Source organism: Meleagris gallopavo, chromosome 4, assembly GCF_000146605.3.
Source record: "Meleagris gallopavo isolate NT-WF06-2002-E0010 breed Aviagen turkey brand Nicholas breeding stock chromosome 4, Turkey_5.1, whole genome shotgun sequence".
NCBI lineage: Eukaryota > Metazoa > Chordata > Aves > Galliformes > Phasianidae > Meleagris > Meleagris gallopavo.
In genome coordinates, this window is record NC_015014.2 from 40961995 (window position 1) to 40982098 (window position 20104).

Sequence of the window (20104 nt, forward strand, 5' to 3'; positions counted from 1 at the left end):
AGAGCCTTTCCCACAGTAAGGCATCTGCGCAAGTTCTGTGATGTGGTATAATCTCCTAGGTGCCCAATAGCATCTCAGTCTTACTACCTGATTTGTCAATTATGTTCAAGATGAATTAGTATGTTTATAAATTTGGGGTTTGCTTTCATTTTCATGTAAGATTTCTAAGTGCTGGCATAAGGCTAATGATGTAGAACTGCTGAGGACACTTTTTTTTCCCAGCAGAAGTAATCCAAATTAACCACAGGTAAATTGGCCATCTACTTTATACTCAAGCAACCATAACCCATGCTGCAGTTCATCTGAACAATTTGCCCAACTTCCCCTTACACACACTAACTTATCATCTAAACTTAGGTGAGTAAATTTAGTTGCTTAAAGGACCCCCCCTTGTCATTCAGATTGTCTCACACAGACTGATGACTCGTCAATATAACTGTCTTGCCCATGTCCAGCTACCTTTTGTGTGTCATCTCTGACTAAATTTCACCTGCTAGTCTGGAAGCAAGGCTTCCAATCTGACAGGGAGGCTTTCTCCTAAATACACAAGATATCAACACCCTCACCTTGTTGCTGATGTTAGCAAACATACACTGGAGGCCTGAGGACCATCTTTGCTATTGCTTGCTAGTGCTCAGAGGCTCCATGGCCAATTCCCGGTGGTGATGTTTGGTTTCAAATTTCACCTCAGTTTCTGCTTTTGCTGAGGTGATATCAGTCACAGCTGGCTCACTGCATTGCCTCCAGGCTGCAGCAGAAGCCGGTATGCTACTTGGTCTGCCATGTTTTGCAATGTTTGACTTTAATTGAAAATTGTCTTTCCATTTGTCTTCTTGTAACAAGAAGATCTTTGATCTTATCCAATTTTCAGTGATCCACATGTTTCTCAGGCAGCAGCTCTACCACCAGGCTCCGCAGAAAATTGCTGTAAATATGTCACTGCCAGGCCTCTGGCTTGATCAGGCTTAGATCACTTCAGCAAATGCTTGTGAATGTGTGCCACACTAATGCTCCTGGGTTGTATGGACGGCTCCAGTACTCTGAAAAACAGCCTCAGTCTTCATTTTTAACATATCCTGATATTCTGTTTTGTGTAAACAGTGACTATACTGGGCGCTGCCTGGAAACATTTTGTAGCCATCTTGGCAAAGATTCTGAAAAATGAGAGAGCAGTCTGAAATGCAGATGTACAGGTTCTCCCCATCCCGACAGAGGACACTGAGTTCCTATTAATAGGCAGGAAGTATTAAATAACAGCTCTCTGGAAGATGGTTGACAAGGTAGACCTGTGCCCAAAGCTCTGATGGCAGCTATTTTGTCTGCTTCTGGTTGCCATAGCAATGGACCTTCCTGGCAGCAGGCTTCCATCATGGCAGCAGCAGTTGGCTACAGAGCCTAGGAATTCCAGTTCAGGTAAAGCTGGACCTCATGAAGACCCTCTAACTTTCAGAGACTCCTCAGCTAATATGAGAGAATATAAGCAGAGCAGAATGCAGGAATGCAATTATTTGTTAGCAGTTTGAGGCTCTCATGTTCAACACGGCTCCAAGGAGTCCTGATAGCAACCTTTCAGTATTTAAAGGGGAGCTATAAGATAGAAGAAACTATTTAGCAGGATCAGTTGTGATAGGACAAGAAGAAATGATTTCAAAGTAAAAGAGGAAAGATTTGGACTGGATATAAGAAAAAAGTTTTTTTTTTATGATAAGTGTAGTAAAGCATTGGAATATATTGCCCAGAGAATGGTGGATGCCCCATCCTTCGAGATATTCAAGGTCAGACTTTCCCCATGAATCTTTTCTTGAAGCACCCTTGCCACCTCTCACAAGCAGCTAGCTGCACTTTGTTTTGTGAAAAAGGCTGTACAAAAGGAATGCATCATCAGTGCTTTGCCCATGTCTGCACGTGCCTACTCATGTGTGCCTATGTGCTGGAACTCATACAGAGTTAGCTGAATAAGTCTTTCCTCCAGGTCTTCCCATTAGCACATGCTCATGATGCCCTTATGTCTTATAGGATCCATAGGATCTATGATCAACCCTGTAAATTCTGTTGTGCAGTCCTCTGTATTTTAATATTACAGATATCCTGGGTGGAAAAAAAAAAACAAAAAACAAAACAAAAAAATAATCAGGATTTAAAATGATTGAAGGGAAAAAATCCCACCTAAATAGTTGGAGGAATAACATCCTAGGTTTTTTGTTTGTTTTTGAGAAAATAAATGTATTTATATATCTAATAAAACTACTGCTAGGTGAAAATTTAAGTAATAATGATTTTGTTTTGTTACTTTTCTTATGACATTTTATTATTCAAATTGCACTTAGAATTGGATAGCAATAAAATTCTCAGTAGATCTGGTGGGCACAGATTGCAGTTTTTTGTGGTTTGGTCATCATGGCTTCCTTGTACTTTTTCATTCTTCCTACGATTATTTTCAGATGCTAGGTGTAAGGAATGACAGAGTGGATATGTTAAAAGATGGAGAGGATTCATCCACCTGACTGCTCACAAGCTATTTTGCATTCGAGTAATAAAGCAACAATGAAGTTTAGGAGAGCTCGTCATTGTGCTGTTTAACATGGGATAAATCCATGGAGGCTGCTTCCACCTGGTTTTCAAATCTTGCTATCATAGAACTATAGAATTTTTTGAGTTGGAATGGCCCCTTAAATCTAGCCCAACTCCCCTGCAATGAACAGGGATATCTACAGCTAGATCAGTTATTCATATTTTCTTTAAAGCTTCAATGTAATTGTGACTCAGTTGTTTCTTTGACAACTAGTTGGATTTTGTCTTTAGTTTATTTTGAACTCTGCTAGTTGATGATAAATAATTTATTTGGTAGTATTAGCTGTATTATGAAAACACTTCTTAGACATCAATGAAACATTCTGAGAAGATAAATTAACTGAGAAAAATAGAATTGCTTCTTCTCTGTATTACTAAGGAAATTTCCCAATTAGCTAATTCCTCCAGCATGCTGCACTAATTACTCTGAAAACACCTCATTTTTAAAAGCAGTGAAATAATTGCAAAAGATAGATTGTCTTTTGATTGCTGTTTTCCCAGACAATAGTTTTCTAACAATACGTGAATCAAATGCAAGATCTGTTCTGAAGATCAGAAGTGGAACAGAAAAAAAGAAAAGAAAAAATATATGAGAGTACCAGACTGATCGCCTGGCTCTTAGATTTCCTGCTGAGAGTAGGTCTCTGTGTAGTAGCTTTGTAGATTCTGTAGTCCATGCATGACTACAAAAGGCCTGTCATGTATCTTTATTGTTCCTCAGGCCTCTTATGACAAAAGAAGTCTTAATAAACATAGAACATTTCATTACTGGCTATAATTCTTTTTTCAAATGCTATCTCCTGTAGGATTAGGGAGAAACTGTTCCACTACTCCCACCAGACATGTTAAGTGTCTAAACGAAAATGTGTTAAAAATGAGTTTACAAAACAAGAAGCAGCACCCATGCTAGTCTTTTCCTTTCCAGACTGGGAGGTTTTGGTGGCTATAATCATTGCAAAAAAAATTTATAGTCTCTTCTTCATACCAACAGATAAGAGCATAAAAGTAATGCAGAGGTACTTACAAAGGATGGACACAGTAATAGGGATAGATACTAGGAAGTTTTATGTATAAGTATTTAATTCTATCATTAATAGGGCTTTTGTACAATAACTAGTTGATTTGAACTTGGACAGTTAGTGTGATTGTAACTGGACTAAGAATAGCTCTGGCTTTTTTTTTTTTTTATTAGACCATGAAAACATTAATTATATTAGCAATAAAATCTTGGTTTCCTTCAGAAAATTAATTCCCCTTTTCCCATAAGAAGCTCTTGACGGTAACACAAGGGATGATTCTTTACTATTATTTATTTCTGAGTTTTTCTTGAAACAGGGTCTTCCCATAAAAAAATAGATAAAATTTTTTGAAAAATGCTTTGATATTTAGTTGTACTTACGCTATATTTGATTCCTCTTCCTGTTGCAGCTTACAAGAGACTGTGAGTGCAACCCTTCTTCTAGTGACAATTTATTTAGTACAGAAGCAAGCTTCCTGATTAGGAGAAAACAGCGGGGGCAATAATGGAATCCATGAGCATTTCAAAGAAATAAAATATATTTTGAAGATTATAAGTTTTATTTAATTTATAAATCAATATGCTTGTATTGAATTATAGATTCCTGAGGGTGATTATTTCTGAAACTATTTACTTTATCAAACTCTTCATAAGAACTCAAGTGGACAAAATGGATTCTAATAAAACAAGGACATTTAAGGACATTCTGGAGTCAAGAATTATCGTATAATTTCATTGGTGTAGGCAGATGTTACAGGGACAGCTATAGGGACAGTTAAGCTGTTAGTACATTCAGAACTGAGGAGTGAATGCCTTAGGTCTGAGACAGAAAAGGAGAACAGATTAATTTTTGTGCCAGGTAAATTTCCAGGAGCTGTCCTGGAATATTGCATTAACATTGAAATTGAGAACTGTGGTCTGTGTGAACATCAGTATTATGAAACAGTTCATATCTCTTAATAATTCTATCTTTAAGTAAAATTTATGATGAGACAGACATTGCATGTTCTTAAACTATTTGGAAAGTCTAGAAAATATTGGACAAATTATGGGCAGATCTGCCTTTTCTCTAGTCTGATACAGAAGTTTGGGTTTATAAGGCTTTATAAGTCCATTTAATATAGTTACTATGTTTCCTTATGTTGGATGTAAACATCTACTTCAATACACTATTTGTGGGATGTGTCTTTTTGCTTGAATTTAAGGTTGTAAAGTATGCATGTATTATCCATAGATTCAAATGATATTTTTACTTCACTTTTTAAAAATAATAACAAAGGCTTAATAGAGGTTTTTCTGCTGTGAATTTTTACATCTCTGGTACTGACTCATTAAAACATGAACAAAAATACCCCTAATACAAGCTAATTATGATCTTTTGATTTCATTGAGGCCCACATTTTTCTCTTGTTATTAAGCCTACCCAGGCTTAATAATTGGCATTTTGAGTGGCTGTCCTGTCCTTCTCCACCCTATTACACTTTCTGTACCATAATTTTAAACCATAATTTTTATTTTATTAGCAGTTGTTGGTTAGTAGCAAAGAAATTATGATCAGGCCTTTTGTCTTTCAAAGTAGTCTATATTGGATTAATTCTATTTATTTCTATATATCCTAACTATTATATCAGAAAAAAGGTCCATCTACTTCAGTGTATTTTGGCCAGTATCTATACTGAGGAAAGTATCTATACTGAGTTCCCTAGAAATGAAACAAATATTTCTCATGTAATAATGTAAAATAGCTAGTTCTACATTAATGAAATCCAATCCTCAGCTGACCTAAATCAGTGAAGCTGTGCTAGTTTACGTGAGCTGGAAACAAGATCCGATCATTGGCCCATGCTACTGTTGATTGGTTATCAGAAGCCAAAATAAGTTATTAATGACGTGTACTTCAGTCAGTGTTTGGTAATAAGGATGGTTTGGGTTACTAGTATTTTACTGAATTCGGAAAATATAGTTGGTGACCACCATTAATTCAAGGGCTGCTCAGAAGGTAGTGCCTCCTATCTTGTTATGTTGGCCCATAACATCAGGGGTGGATGTTGGCAGTATGGCAGTAGAGGTTGAATACTGGTTATTCTGTTACATTTTGTTGTCATGTGACAGATGGAAGCAGAGGAACAGCCTGAGACTGAAGTGCACATGAAGCAATGGTGGGGAATTCACTTCCACCATGTGGAAAAAATGGCACCCATTGACATTCGTCAATGCTTGCTGGATGTTTATGGATGTTTAGTGGATGTCTAAAGGCCAATGTCAACACAATTACATGTTCTGAGTCTTTTTTACTTTATTCTTCAAATATGTCAGACAAATATTTGAGGTAAGAATAATATCTTCAAGTAGTAAATTCATAAAAGTACATAATGGCATTCTTATTTATGGGCAAAAAAAATGAGATACAGTACATGGTTCTAAGCTAGTCCGCTGTTTGCATTTCTTCTTTTCTTCCAAGAAATTTGTCTTTAGCACGTATGATTTCCCAAGCTTCAGTGACAAGATCACAGACATATGTATTTCTTAATTATTTGCAAACCATAGTAATGATACGTAGAAAGTATTTAATAGAAAATAATTAAAAAATAACACTCCATCTGTATTACTACAGTTTGTGAACAAAATGTTCATCTGAGTTTCTGTTTTAAATTTAGCAACCACATGTCCTGATGTGCTTTTTTATTATATTTTAAATATGTTTTTATTATTGCTTTTTTTCAAGTGCAGTGTAAGAGAAGTAACAGTTCCCTTCAATCTGTAAGCAATTATCAGATTTAATATTGTATTATTTTTAAAATGGTCCAAAAGAATAAAAGGGTCAATGAGAACTGATTATGGAATGATGTGTTATAAAGTGCAAGACGGTTTCATTGCAATAGTATATTTATTATGGATGATTTAAAGACTTAGTTTCTGGAATACATTAGAAAAGAAAGAAAAATAGAGAAAGTATTGCTATATATTATTCCTATTAAAATAACATGCTTGCTTCATATCTATGTGCTTCCACTAACTTAGCGGAAGAAGAAACTGTGCAGGGCACTCTTACATGACCTGTTCCAAATGAAATTACTTTGTTGCATGTAGTTACAGTTTAACTACAATAAATGCTCTATTAAATAAGATTAATGTATTCATTAATAATTCTTTCTGCTGGTAAAATTAAAATAATGCCAGATATCCTTGTTAACAGAAAGTTTGCAGTTATATTGACAACAATTAAAAAAAGTCCGTAAGGATTCAAGATGTGATAATATCACATTCAAAATGTCAATATATTCAAGATTGTGATATAAGAAAAATACTTATTTTTAGGATAAGGCTGGGGACAATTAGGATGTGAATTTTCAGTATCATGCATACAGGCAATTCATTGCTGTTTCCCAGAGGTGATTTGGCTTCATTAGAGCTCAAAACAGAAGTGGATAGGAAGTACTGAAAGGAAGTGTCTTTGCATGCATTGCAGACTGTTAAGTCTTGCGTTTTAGATTTAAATCCATCCAAGCCTGGTAAGAAAATGCTATCCACCAGACAGAGATCTAAATAATGCAAACTTAAAGCATGCCTTTCATACAAGGAAAAAGTCATGACTTGGAACTGCAAAAACACATCATGGCTCATTCACTTTCATAGAAGCAATGAAATTTGGATATATTTCTAGCTCCATCTCACTATAATGAAAGGAAATTACAATTATTTTTGTTGATTTTTTTTACATTGACCATAAACATTTTGAGATGCTGACTTACTGACTTACATTGCCATGTAAGACAATGGTCTGCTCACTGTCTTACATGCATCACTTTAACCTCTTCTTAGAGAGAACAAAATCTGAATAGAAAAAATCACTGCTAAAGAGTTAAACCACAGCATTATTTCATTTTTGCACTGAGTTTTTTGCACACCCTGACTAACGTAACTCAGAATGGCAGTAAGAGTACCTGAAGAATCTGAAGAGGGCAGCAGATGTTTTTCATCCATATTAATTTAAACTACATTGTAAAGTCTAACACACTTCCCCCCCCAAAGAAGAACAAGAGGTTAATTTCTTAAAGTTATTGCTATATTTATCAGCTCATAACATCACCACCATGCACAGTTCTATGATTTAGATATCATACAAATATTTCAAAATATCAGATCTGAAAAAAATGCTCTCTATTTTAATTCCAGGCCTATTCAATAAAATATATACCTTTGGTATGTTTTATTGCATATAGCAAGCCATTTTCATTATCATCAAAAATATACTTTAGCACTTGTGAATTACAGGGGACTAATGCCTCAGAAAACCCACAATTTTGAATCAGCTCATAAATACATAGACAGGATAAGCATATACATTATCTGTTGTCAATGGCAAGTGAAAAATATTTGAGAATTCTAAATTTATGGATGATTAAGCTAATTGTCTTTATGCTAATTTATTAGAAGCATTGTAAGACATAATTTTCATTGAAAATACACTTAAAATAAGGCAAGTTTGTAAGAATTTGAATAGTGTTTTTTCTTACATGAAGAATTTATTTTCTTATACGCTGGTCACGCCTCCCTCCCTATTCTGAAATCAATACACACAAAGCAACAAAACAGAGCAAAGCATCCTCTGAGGATGAAATCACAGTGAAAAAAACTGTGATATAATTTATGCTGTTAATCATGTTGTATTATACTGCATCATATGATGATACTACAATAGAAGAGAGCTGGTTATTTACACAGTGGTTCTGACTGGCAAATGTAAACAAAGATGAGTCAAGCACCTCAACAGTGCTTTGACTGGCTAGTTAATCTGCAGGATTTTAAGATGTTCATTAGTTCCAGCTTGACATAAACAAGTGAGAACATGAGGCACCTATGTTTAAGGTAAGAAGCTGGTCATTGACGAAATGTCAGTGGGGTTTTCAAGTAAATATGAATGTATTCTCTTTAGTTCATTGCTAATATTAAGTCAAATGTACACTAATCTATGATCCATGAAAGAGGAGATGCTGTTAGATTTCTAGACAGCTTAAGGAATTATATAAATGTAGAGTGGCTGTTAGTTTCTAAGACATATAAATTGAAGAAAATCTCCAGTACAGCAAGTAATTATTCAAAATTGCTTAGATAAGTCTACTTTTCAGTACAGAAAACTTTTACAGGCTGTTCAGAAAATCTTAGTACAGTTGAAGTGACTGGAATTGGCTTGGAAAAGCTCGCGTTTAATTGAACATTGGTACAGGTATGAACTCTTGAGTACTAAAAGGTATGACAGTTGCAGTATCTTGCAGTATCTTTCCAGAGTTAAATATTCTTTCTCTATAAGGTCAGCTTGAAGGTGAATCCTATTGTCTTCCTGCATCAGAGGACTTTTTTATCAACAGAGATGCACTGTTGCAGGAGACATGCTGTCTAGGTATACTTTCTCATTTCACAGTATGCTTCCTCCCAGTGAAAAGACACTTGTTGTCTGTGGAAAGTCCACGTAACAGGTCCTCTCCTGAGAGTCATATATTTCTCCTTCTAGCAGCATCATTAGTAGCATTTTCTCTTTGTTAATTAGATGTGTTTAATTGTTAGAGGTGAATATTATTTTTACAACCGTGGTAAACGATTATTTTGAAAAGCTTATCTATAGGAGTTTACAAAATAACCTATAAATCTTATATTATGCCCAGGAGATTAAGTTGAGAAAGATGTCACATGCTCATTCTGTAAATATTTGTAATTTCCCAGGGTGTTATGAGATTATGACTCAACTAACCAGACAAAATGTCATCCTTACCCACTGTCACTTTTAAAAGCATAAGTCTTCTTGCAAAGGCTCCGAAATTCCATACCGCACAGAAGTGAGAAATACTGATTCTTCCTTGCTTATGTTTCTAGGAGGTGTCTCTCCAGAACATGTTTTGGGAAACTTTCCAATTTTGTGAATTACTATGTCTTCAGAAAAAAAGTGGTGTTTTGTACTTTTCTCCACCTGTCCCAAATGGCTTGAGAAGATGAATCGTATCACTTTTTTTTTTTTCTGTCCAGTTTATCCTCCCCTCTCTGTAGCTTTGATAATAATAACTCAGTTACTCATTTCTTCCCCTAAAAACTATTTTGGATTTGAGAAGTCAGTTGAGAATGCCATTACTAGGAAGTCTGGTAAGGTTTAATGTAAATAATTCTCAGAGTTTATTTCCTAAAATACAACCAGATTTCATCTTTTAAAATAAGTTGTCAGAGATTTTTGAATCGGGATCATAACTTGGCCAAAAGATGGAGGTAGAGAGCAGTGGGAATAGTTTTGTGTCTTCTTTCATTAAGCCAGGTAATATGGATATTTTTGTTTCATTCTATCTCTAATTTGTTAACTCCGTTTGAGAGGAGGAAAAAAAGTATCCATGCATAATTTGTATTGTAATTCCCTCAAGGATATACTGTGTTGTTATACGAAAGATATACTACTGTACAACAATATCTGTATGTAAAGGCTCTGTAACTCAGATTCCCAAATACCATGCAAAGATTTTGATCAAAGTGCCTTCAATGTAGAATACAGAATTCAGTATAATATTCAACAGTAGGTCTAATGAAACAGATTCTTTATTTAGATGCTGTGAAGTGAAAGTAATAACGTTCCCATTTTCACACAGAGTCCACCTTCACTTGATTGTTGTTTGTAATCAGCGGAGAAGGTTTACTTCTTATCCTGTCTGCTGCATCATTAGAACTGTCCTGGAAAAAAGCTTTTGCTGTACAAAAACTGACAACAATTTTCTTGTATTCTCTTCTGAAGTTCTGATTCAGGAGTCCATATATGATGGCATTAAGGCAGCTGTTGAAATATGCCATGTAATAGCTAGACACGAACAACCACTCTGGAATCTTAGGGATTATAGTTTCTGGGTCAACAGCCACAGCGAGGCCAATGAAATTCAAAGGAGCCCAGCACACGGCAAACAGTACAAATACTACAAACATGGTTACAAAGTTTCTGAAGTCATGTGGTTTCAGTCTGGGGTTGTTGTCTGGTTTAACCCTTCGTCTTACCTGAATAACAAGGATCCATATTCTCAAGTAACAATAAGTAACTATGGCTATGGGAAGCATGAAGTGGAAAAACACCACTGCTATTGTATATGCTGAACTCACAGACTGTGCAAATGTGCACGAGTAAATCCTGGGGTCATATTGTAGAGATCCCACAAACAGGTTGGGCACAATAGCAACAACTGTTAGGACCCAAATGAGAACAACATAGCACAAAGAATTCTTGTCGCTGTACAGCTTGTCATATTTGAGACTGTGGCAGATATAGCAGTATCGATTGATAGCAATGCCTGTAATATTGAAAATTGATCCAATGACACTTAGGCCCATCAAGAAGCCACTAATCTGGCAGTGAAGGTATCCCAGATTCCATCCATTGTGAAATACAGAGGTGAGGACCAGTGGATATGGATAGATTGCTACGACCAAGTCTGCAATTGCCAGGCTTACCACAAATATATTTCCTGTAAAATAAATATAAAAATACAAGTATTAGATTCTCATTCTCTTTCATTACTTCTGCTCTTAATACATTAATGACCAGCCTTAGTGGAACATTCTATATTTCATTAAGTTCTAGTTTCTAGGTTGAAATTAATTTTCATATATAAGAAATGACACTCATTTTAAATCTAAGAAGGATGCTTAGTTTAAGCCTGCACTATCTAAAAGGAAACTGTCTATTAATTACAATGACCTACTATTTTTATTATTTAATTTATTTGGATTCTCCTAATCACAGAGACCCAGAATTCGTATAGTATTAAAATATTCATAATTTTAAGCCTTGTTTTAGCTTTAAATAGTCTCTTCTGAAAAATCAGCATAAAAAGTATGATCACTAATACATTTCAAAACTTACAATCACCTTCTGTATTTAGTTTAATTCCCTTTTCTTACATTACCCCATAGTTTCGTTTGTTTGTTTGTTTGCTTTCTGTTCTGAAATGAATATTTGTTTTTCCATTTGTATTTCAAGCTTCCATTAAAGTGACATCACCTTTTTGAATCTTTTGGATAGCACTTAACCATATCACTGAAATTCATATTTTGGGAAGTAGTATCTGTGGAAATTAAAAAAAGAATTTCTAAGAGTCCAGCTGATCACAAAGTAAGTTTTCTTTCCTAAACTGTGACATGTGGTCTTCAGTAAAACAAGTTATCCCAGGTGATGACCATGACTGCTCCCACAGACTACTAATACCACTTTCTTATCTGGCTCCAAAGTGAAAAATTAAGCATTCTCTCAGGTCAGTTTTCTAATTAAAACAAAGAGACGTTATTTTAGGGTGTGTTAGCTCTTGGTAGAGCTCTCAAAGACAAAAGAATCTGTCATAATTACATTAATTTTGAATTAATCCTTTTAGTGCAGATGATATATTCTCTTTCTCTTTTTTTTTTTTTTTAAGAGATGATTACTTTAGTAATAACTCATCTGAATGCCTCCTAGCAATTCCAGGTTCACAAAACACAGAAGATACAGCTTCTCTTCTTTTTTAAAAAATAACTACTACATACCACATATATGTGTCATGTTATTCATGTCCATATCAACAGAAATGTATAAATGTATACATGTTCATGCATATGTATAGGTATACAAATGTGTTTGTATAAGTGCGTGTTAAGATTGTTCACAGAAGATTAAATATAAGCTATTGTAACCTCTAAGAAAATATATTGCTAGCTCATTAATAATCAAAATCAGCTTTGGTAAATTGTTTTATGCATTTACCTTAAGCAGAAAAAACACAAATAAATAAAAATATTTTAAGGGAAAAAGGTAAAAGTACTTATGAACTAATAGGACATTTAATTCTCAAAAAAGTATTTTACTTGAAAAAATTTAAATACATATTCTCTCACTATTCTTATGCTTTACATGGTTGTGTAGAAATATTAACTGTGCAAACAAATATAGACAAAAATACAGCAATTATTTAGTTCAGGATTCTACTTATTCCCCTTTTTTCAAACTTTTGATTCTAACATGAAATACTACGTTTGGCACTTATACTCATAGCAATGGGATAAATGGCCTCAGAAGATTGCTAGAATATTTTTCATAGATTTTGTATCTGAATTTAGAGATGTCTCTCTTTCTATGGTCTCCGTAGTTTCTTATTTTTGCCCATGAATTCATTGCCAGGCTGAAATATGCTTATCTGTAAGACGTTAGCACAATTCCAGATCATTTCAGAAGAAACATCAGAGCTCCTTTAAGCAGAAGCTCTGTGTTTAACTTAGGGATTGAGAAATTGAAATGGGATTAAAAGTTGGCAGTAGTGGGTTACCAAACATCCTCCCCTGCCTCAAATGCTGCATATTTGATGAAATGGCTACAGATAAATTCTAGATGGGAAAAAGAGCTGGGACCTTGTTTAGAGAATACTTGAAGAATCCTGTTTTCATTTGCTTATAGATTTTTTTGCACAGTTAAGACTGGTCATATCAGACCTTTCTCTATACTATCTACTTCTGCTGGTGATCTACACGAATACTGTCATTATTACCAGTAATGACACTCTTGATATAAAAGGTTCAGCAATTAATAAGAGAAATGCTGAAAGAAGCATGGATTTTCTTTTTGCCCTTTGTTGAATAAAAGAAATGTGTAATGCTTTTTCTTTCTTTCTTTCTTTCTTTCTTTCTTTCTTTCTTTCTTTCTTTCTTTCTTTCTTTCTTTCTTTCTTTCTTTCTTTTCCTGATTTGTTTTAGAAATGCTTTGGAAAAAAACAGTCTAGGAAAAGTAGGCACTCTGTCTATGAATCAGATAAATTTCAGGCCTCAACAAATTTGGGATCCATGGTAATCCCAGCTGTTCTTTCCAGTAGGCTGCCATAGACCAAAAACCCTGAAAGGCTAGAAAGATAAGCTGTTTCATAAGGCACTGGGAGGCAAGAAGACCAAGTTGGGAACCTATCTTTTTAAAAATTCATGAACTTGGAAACCAAACTCTTTGTCTGTCTTCTCCTGGTTTGCATGTCAGGTATAGCCTTGGGCTAGAAGACTTCTGGGAAACCAGATGCTTGCTTGCGAAGAGTACATTTAACTTGCCTTTCAGGAATGGTTGTCTTTAGACTTGAGTTCTGATGCATTTTCCTTATGAGTATAGAAACTTCAAGTAAAAATTGTTTGGGTTAATTTGTTTGTTATGTGTTTTGAAGTTCATTGTTTCAGATTCTTATGTTGGATCTGAAATAGTGCTGACGTTGCACATGTTGCATAGCTCTTGCTTTAAAAATAGGAGCCTTGATTTAGGCATCCACTATTACTGGAAGATACTCAATGAAATTCCCATATATTTAATGGCATATTGTGAAAATAAAAATTCTTATGTTTGTGGAGCATTGGTATTGTAGTGGTGAGTATCATTTAAAAAAAAATAAAAATCTAGGAATAAATCAGCTTTTATCCTCAGAGTTGGGTTTGAACAGAATGAAGTCTGAAGTTCCATGTTGAGCTCTTTAAAAAGAACAGCCACAACATCAAAATCTTCAGTAGTTCTTCACTGAACAAAAACTAGTCTTCCTCCTAAGAGATTAAGAATAGACTGTTGTGAAAAAATGTGATTTATGTAAGTGAAGAACTCATTACAGAGCATTAACACAAGTTGGCTGAACAAAGAATGTAGAGTTTAATTTCTTGACTTTGCAGTTAAATGAGTTTAAGCAGCTGTTGTGGTATGGGTGCAAGTGAGAAGACAACCCAATGGTCACTGACTTTATCAGCCTGTTCTTTTAGATGCAATCTAAAACAATGTTCTGTTAAATACTTTCACCATTGTTACTAAAAAAATGAAATTATTCTTCTCAGCAAACACTTAGCAACATCAGACCTACCTGCTAAATAAAAAAAACAACCCTGCAGTAAAGCAATCAAAAACAAACAAGTACTTTTCCAGGCAACTCAACTTTTCCAAAAGCACAACATAGGCTGAATATAAAAACTGTGACCTTGGCAAATTATAAAAATATATGGGATATTAATTGTCCCGATGTCAAAATTAATAACTTGGCATCAAATAAGAACTATATGATGTTATATCAATGGTAAGTAGCATCTGCATAACATATAAATTGCTGTGTGGGTTGATATTTCCTAGATAAGGTATTAAATGAATCCAGACATTAATGGGAATTAGTACGTCTGCAGAAATTTCCAGAAACTTAAGTGCAGGATATTCATGGAAAAATATTACAATTGCTTAGTCTAAATGGTGCTCTGTGTCTCTTGTAGACTTAAACTGAAGGAGGTGGGGGTCCACAGATCTAGTTCCTCAAGTGTTGTGAAGTATTTTGATAATTTCAAAACTTCTAGCTTGGACCAGGACAAAAAAAAAAAGTGAAAAAAAGGAAACAACTTACCTACCTAAGGAATGAATAGCAAAGTGCTAAAACTATTAGAAATTCCAACCATTACTTTTTGGAACCAAATCAGTCTGAATGAGTTGTATTGAAGATGTCCTTTTGCTGGCAACAATGGCTAAGCTACTGTTTCTCCTTTTTTGTAAAGAATTTTTTTACCTTTTAATATTGGATGCTAAGTCACTATTTCTGTTTATTTATTTCAAATTCTTTATCATATAAATAATGTATTGGCTTCTTATTACAAATCCTTTCCAGACATCATGTTTTAATCATGGTTCTACATTTTGCAGTATAAGTGTTACATTTCCCATTTTTAATTAATTTTAATTAATGCTTCAAGTTGTACCAAATTTAGCTAAGAGGAACATAAAGTTTTTATGCTAACTAGAGATGCTTTTGCTTCTAGGCAAAACTAAACAGTCTATGCAGCTTTATTCAAGTCAAGTACAAAGCTTTTGTTTCAGTGGCCACTGGCTCAGCTCTCTCTTTAATGTTTACTTGTTAAGTGTGTCTCTACGGAAAGAGGTTAGTAAAAACATTTGCAATGTTGAAACAGTTATGAGACTAAACCTACTTTCTAACTACAAGTTCCATGCCATTCCTATTGATTGTCTATTTTTATTAGCTCTCAGATTCTGCCAGATATGCTGTCATTTCTGATTATTTCATGACTAGGCTTAATTAACAGGAAGCTTTGCTTTCTAGAAGTTGTACTTTATCCAAATATTGTGTTGAAAGAGTTCCATTTTCATCATTTTTGTATATTTAGCGTTACCTAAGTTTTAATTTATGTTTTAAAAAACCTAGTTCTGATCACTCTAATACTTTTACCGATTTTCTTCAAGGATAGCTACAGATTTCACTGCATTTTTCTCATTAATTCAATGCTGACTCAGAATATGAAGCTGACTTTATGTGCTGAACTTAAAACAAGACTAATATTAGGTGCGTGCTGGTATTAAACATACAATGAAAAGTAGGAAATTCAAAAGCAATACCTCACAGTCATAACTGAACAGTGCACCATAATGACATGATTATATCAAGCAAAAGTGACGGCAGTGATTGAGAGCTAGCAAAACATGCAGTTCAGAAAACGTGTAACTCCACAACAGGATCGTAGAAGTGAGTAAGCTTCTGATTCAAGTATATAAAACATCACAGGAAATGAGCCAACAGGCTAGTTTGTGAAGAAAACAAAATAGAAGTCTAAAAATAATATTTAGTTTGCCATATTTTGTTCTTATGAGCTGGACTTTCTTCCCTAGAAATACATTTTGGTAAAAATACCTGCTGGTCTTTCCTCTGTTTCTCTTCCATGGATAGCCATTTCCATGAACAAAACGGTGTCTCAACGATGGATGACAGATCTAGTATTTGTTTCATATATTGTGTACAGTTTTGCCCTAAATGTTATTCCATTAGTGCCAGTGTTTCACTTTTTAAAACATCACAACCTACTACAAAATTAAGAAGTGAAAGCTGTTTTTGTGAGTAGCAAATGCAAATTTAATGAAATACTCTTTTTCACGTATCTGGAGACAGAGCTGGACTATACATTCTCAGCAACCCTTCTCCCTGTAATCTTAACCAGTCATGACTTTAAACAGTCATATGGGTTCAAGAAAAGACATATCTGTCCAGAATCTTTCTAGAATCACTTTAATATCAGAAATTTACTGTACCTGGCAGCACAGTGTGGGATTTCACAAAGGTAATGAGTAATAAAGATTATTAAACAAAAACTTCTTTAATAAGGGGCAAGTGGTCAGTGTCTCTTAAGCAAAGTTCCAAAGCCAAATGAGGTTATCTAGACAAGAAATTGCAGACAGTCCTACCTTCACTGAAGGAAGTTTTTAAATGTTTAAGAAACTAACAATCCTTGCTGTTCAGCATCAAACTGGCACAAAACAGCTGAGCAGAAATGTAGGAATAAATATTACATAAGCTCCAGTTACTCCTGGGAGCTTCATTCATTTTACAGATCATAATATCAACTCCCTTAGATCTGAAAAGCCTATTTTTAAACTGAAGATACTATTTATAAACTTGGCCTGAATCAAGACGTCCACATGCACATTAAATTTAAATAGCGTGATGGGCCTGTGGGTTTTTGCTTCTGATTAGCAAATTAACCCTCATCTTGCAGGTGGTAATGCAAGCAAATATAAATAACTTAAAGGCCACAATGTATATTATAGCTCTTAATGCTTGTGAGAAAACCTCTTTCTCCTTCCTTTTAAACTAAACGATTTAGAAATTTTCTTAGAGCCTCAGTTGAAAGTGCACCTCTCATAATAGAAGGGATTTTCAGGTCCACTTTCATCTATGAAGTCAGCTGTGTAATTACAGACATGACGATTGCCTACATATCTTAATGATGTTGACTAGGGAGCATGTGAGCACTGAGGAGAAATTATTAAATATTAACAGTTCAGAATCATTTATATTCTTGTTAAAATATAAATTCTGAGCGTCACAGAGAAATCGGGATACTGCAAGGATCTAAGTAGCCTGAACTTTTAACATTATTTGATGGAAACTCAGGGTGCTTAACGTTACAGATCTGAAAAGCTAGAGGGCTGCATAACAGTATATTTGAAAGATAAGGAAAACAGATTATTATTATTTTTAATTTATGTCATCAGAGTAACCTGTACTGTAATACTTCATTCCACTGTGCTGCAAACTGAAGAAAATTTGACATAATGAGCACAGTGTGAATGAAAGATCTGAAAAGAAAATGTTATACTGTATTTAGATTATACTAATTATCATACAAAGATTTCCACTGAAGCTACAGCAGCAATTTGAAATACTTATGCCATCTTCTGGTCAAGCAAATTAGATACACGGAGTAATTGGCAGAAAATGGCAGTGAGAGATTATATAATAGTCAGCATAAAGAAATGAGGATTTTGGTGTCAGATCCAACGTGGCTGTAGCCAAAATATGTACACATGATTTTAGTAGTTTGGCAGGTATTCAGAGGACATAAAGTCTTCTGTTGTCCAGTGGCACGCAGATGAGTGAGGCTGCTACTGCCTTCCTTCCTCCAGTCTAGAAGTATTTGTCAGTGCTATTCTTGGTTCTTTGCTCATGATAGGAAGGTTTTACTGTCAGGCAGAGAAAAGTATTGAGCCCATATGATGGATGAGTGCTACAGACTTGGGGATGCAAATTGCCTCTGGCAGTTCTGTGTAACATGTCAGGGTTGCTTTGAAAATGTCTCTTGTATTAGACCTCTCACATGGCAGAAGTACTTAATTTGTACTAAGGAGCAGATGTAGTAAGTGCATGGAACACTAAACAACTCAGCACTGGCAAGACAGGTATTTCTGGATGTGCTGATAAGGGTTGTGTTAGCCAGTGGACAAATTTATATGCCATAAAATATAAAACAGCTAGAAAAGCAGCAATAAATAAAGGCCTGGACTGCCATTGCATATCTAGGCACCTAATGCAGGAATAGACAGGACTTGACTGTAGTCTTTTTGGGGGTCTGATTTTAAAGATCTTGAGGTGGTCAGGGTCTGGGTCTTTTTAAGGGTTTATAAGAAATGAAGGTTGAAAAAGGATTTTAAATACTAGCAGTCTGAGCCAATATTGAATCTAAAGATACACTTATTGTTCTGTTAAACTATACAGTGTCATGAAATATTTTGCCTCAAGGATCTACACAGTACATTCATTTCCAAGATACTTTGCTTTAGAAGCAGCAGCAAATTGTATGTGATTCTCTATTCTTATACTGAAACCTCTACAGTTTCATTAGAATAACATTTAGTAATTTATGTTTACTTTAGTATGAATGTTTAATTACATTGGAATTGTCATACTCCTTTTCAGGTTTCTAATTTAGGAATAACAGATGAAAATGACTTGCTAAATTGAAGTGAACAACTCAGTTTTTTAAAAAATTCACTGACAAATCTCCAGTATATGATGATAATTGAAACAATTTAATTGCTGTTTGATATAAGTTTGAAGCACTGTATGGATATTTCCTGATACTCAAAATGAGTATTGCTACCACTCAGTGAATAAATGTATAGTTTGTCAATTCTGTGGATGTTCTTCACCAAAATGCAGAAGTTATCCAATTAATGCAAGTGATCCAATTAAATCTAACTCTCTTTAAATAATTCTTTGATTTTGTTCTGTCTATTTAACCTAAGGAAGAGGATTAACATAGCATACAATATCAAGAAGACTTGCATGGACACTGAAGAGAATCAACAAACCCTGCTGTCTTGCAGGTGGAAATTAGAAGCTAATGCAGGCAAACATAGGCTGCAACCCTGGTTTTTGGTGTGAATATTTGGCCTGGCTTCCTGCAGATCATTGGGCTTGTGTTGATTTCAAGGTCATGGCATCTATTCCCATGGCCATCAACTTCTTCTTTCATGTATTTCAGAAACTAACTAGATTTTCCTGAGTAACTTATCCACTTTTGCAGAAGGGAATTATATTACTGTTGCCAATTTGATCTTTTCTCTCTCTCATTTTTACCATTCATTTAGGAGGAAAAGAATCCTACAGAACTGCCTGTTTTTCAATAGTGTATTGCCCAGATCTTACAGAACACTAAGACTGTCATCTCAGTTCACCAGGCTGTATATAGACTTTTGGAATAGCAATGCTGATGATGTCAAAGGATCACACAGCTGAACAGTATCATAGTACCATAAGGATAAGGTCACATCTTCCGTTTTCAGTTGCATTTGCTCTGAAATAAAGGACAGAAAATGGTGCTATCACAGCTTAGATAAATAAAACTCAGTATGCATTTCAGAGACTTAAATAAAGGACAGGGAAAAAGCTGGAAATGGCAGAGATGGATATATGTGAAATATAATGAATTTTTGTATTTATTCAGAATCTCATAGATCAGTCAGGATTGGTGCTGGAAAATGGAAAGACACAGCCTCTTCCCCTCCAAGGTCTAGTATGCATTATGAGAAAGTAAATAGGAAAAACCATGAAGGTAAAGATACAATGGACTTCCACACCGAAAATATGAAATCTTTCTTAAATTTCTTTTGAAAGTCAAACTTTTATTCAACAGGGTTTAATGGTTGATTTTGTCCATAGTATTATTCATGGGAAGAAAAAAAAGTTA

The 20104-nt window shown here is 34.7% G+C and overlaps 1 protein-coding gene and 1 long non-coding RNA gene across 2 annotated transcripts in view; one reads left to right on the plus strand and one right to left on the minus strand.

The window, feature by feature from the left end:
• Nucleotides 1-1341: 1341 nt before the first annotated feature.
• Nucleotides 1342-20104, plus strand: part of LOC116216575 — a 43201-nt gene continuing 24438 nt past the window's right edge. The window contains exon 1 of the long non-coding RNA XR_004159643.1: nt 1342-1413. This is a non-coding gene — a long non-coding RNA (uncharacterized LOC116216575). The remainder of the gene's footprint in view (nt 1414-20104) is intronic.
• The window catches only part of MTNR1A (melatonin receptor 1A), a 48733-nt gene continuing 38622 nt past the window's right edge, over nt 9994-20104 (minus strand). Inside the window, exon 2 of the mRNA XM_003205776.4 lies at nt 9994-11076. Within this exon, the coding sequence (XP_003205824.1) occupies nt 10208-11076 (869 nt within the window). The 3' untranslated portion in view covers nt 9994-10207. The remainder of the gene's footprint in view (nt 11077-20104) is intronic.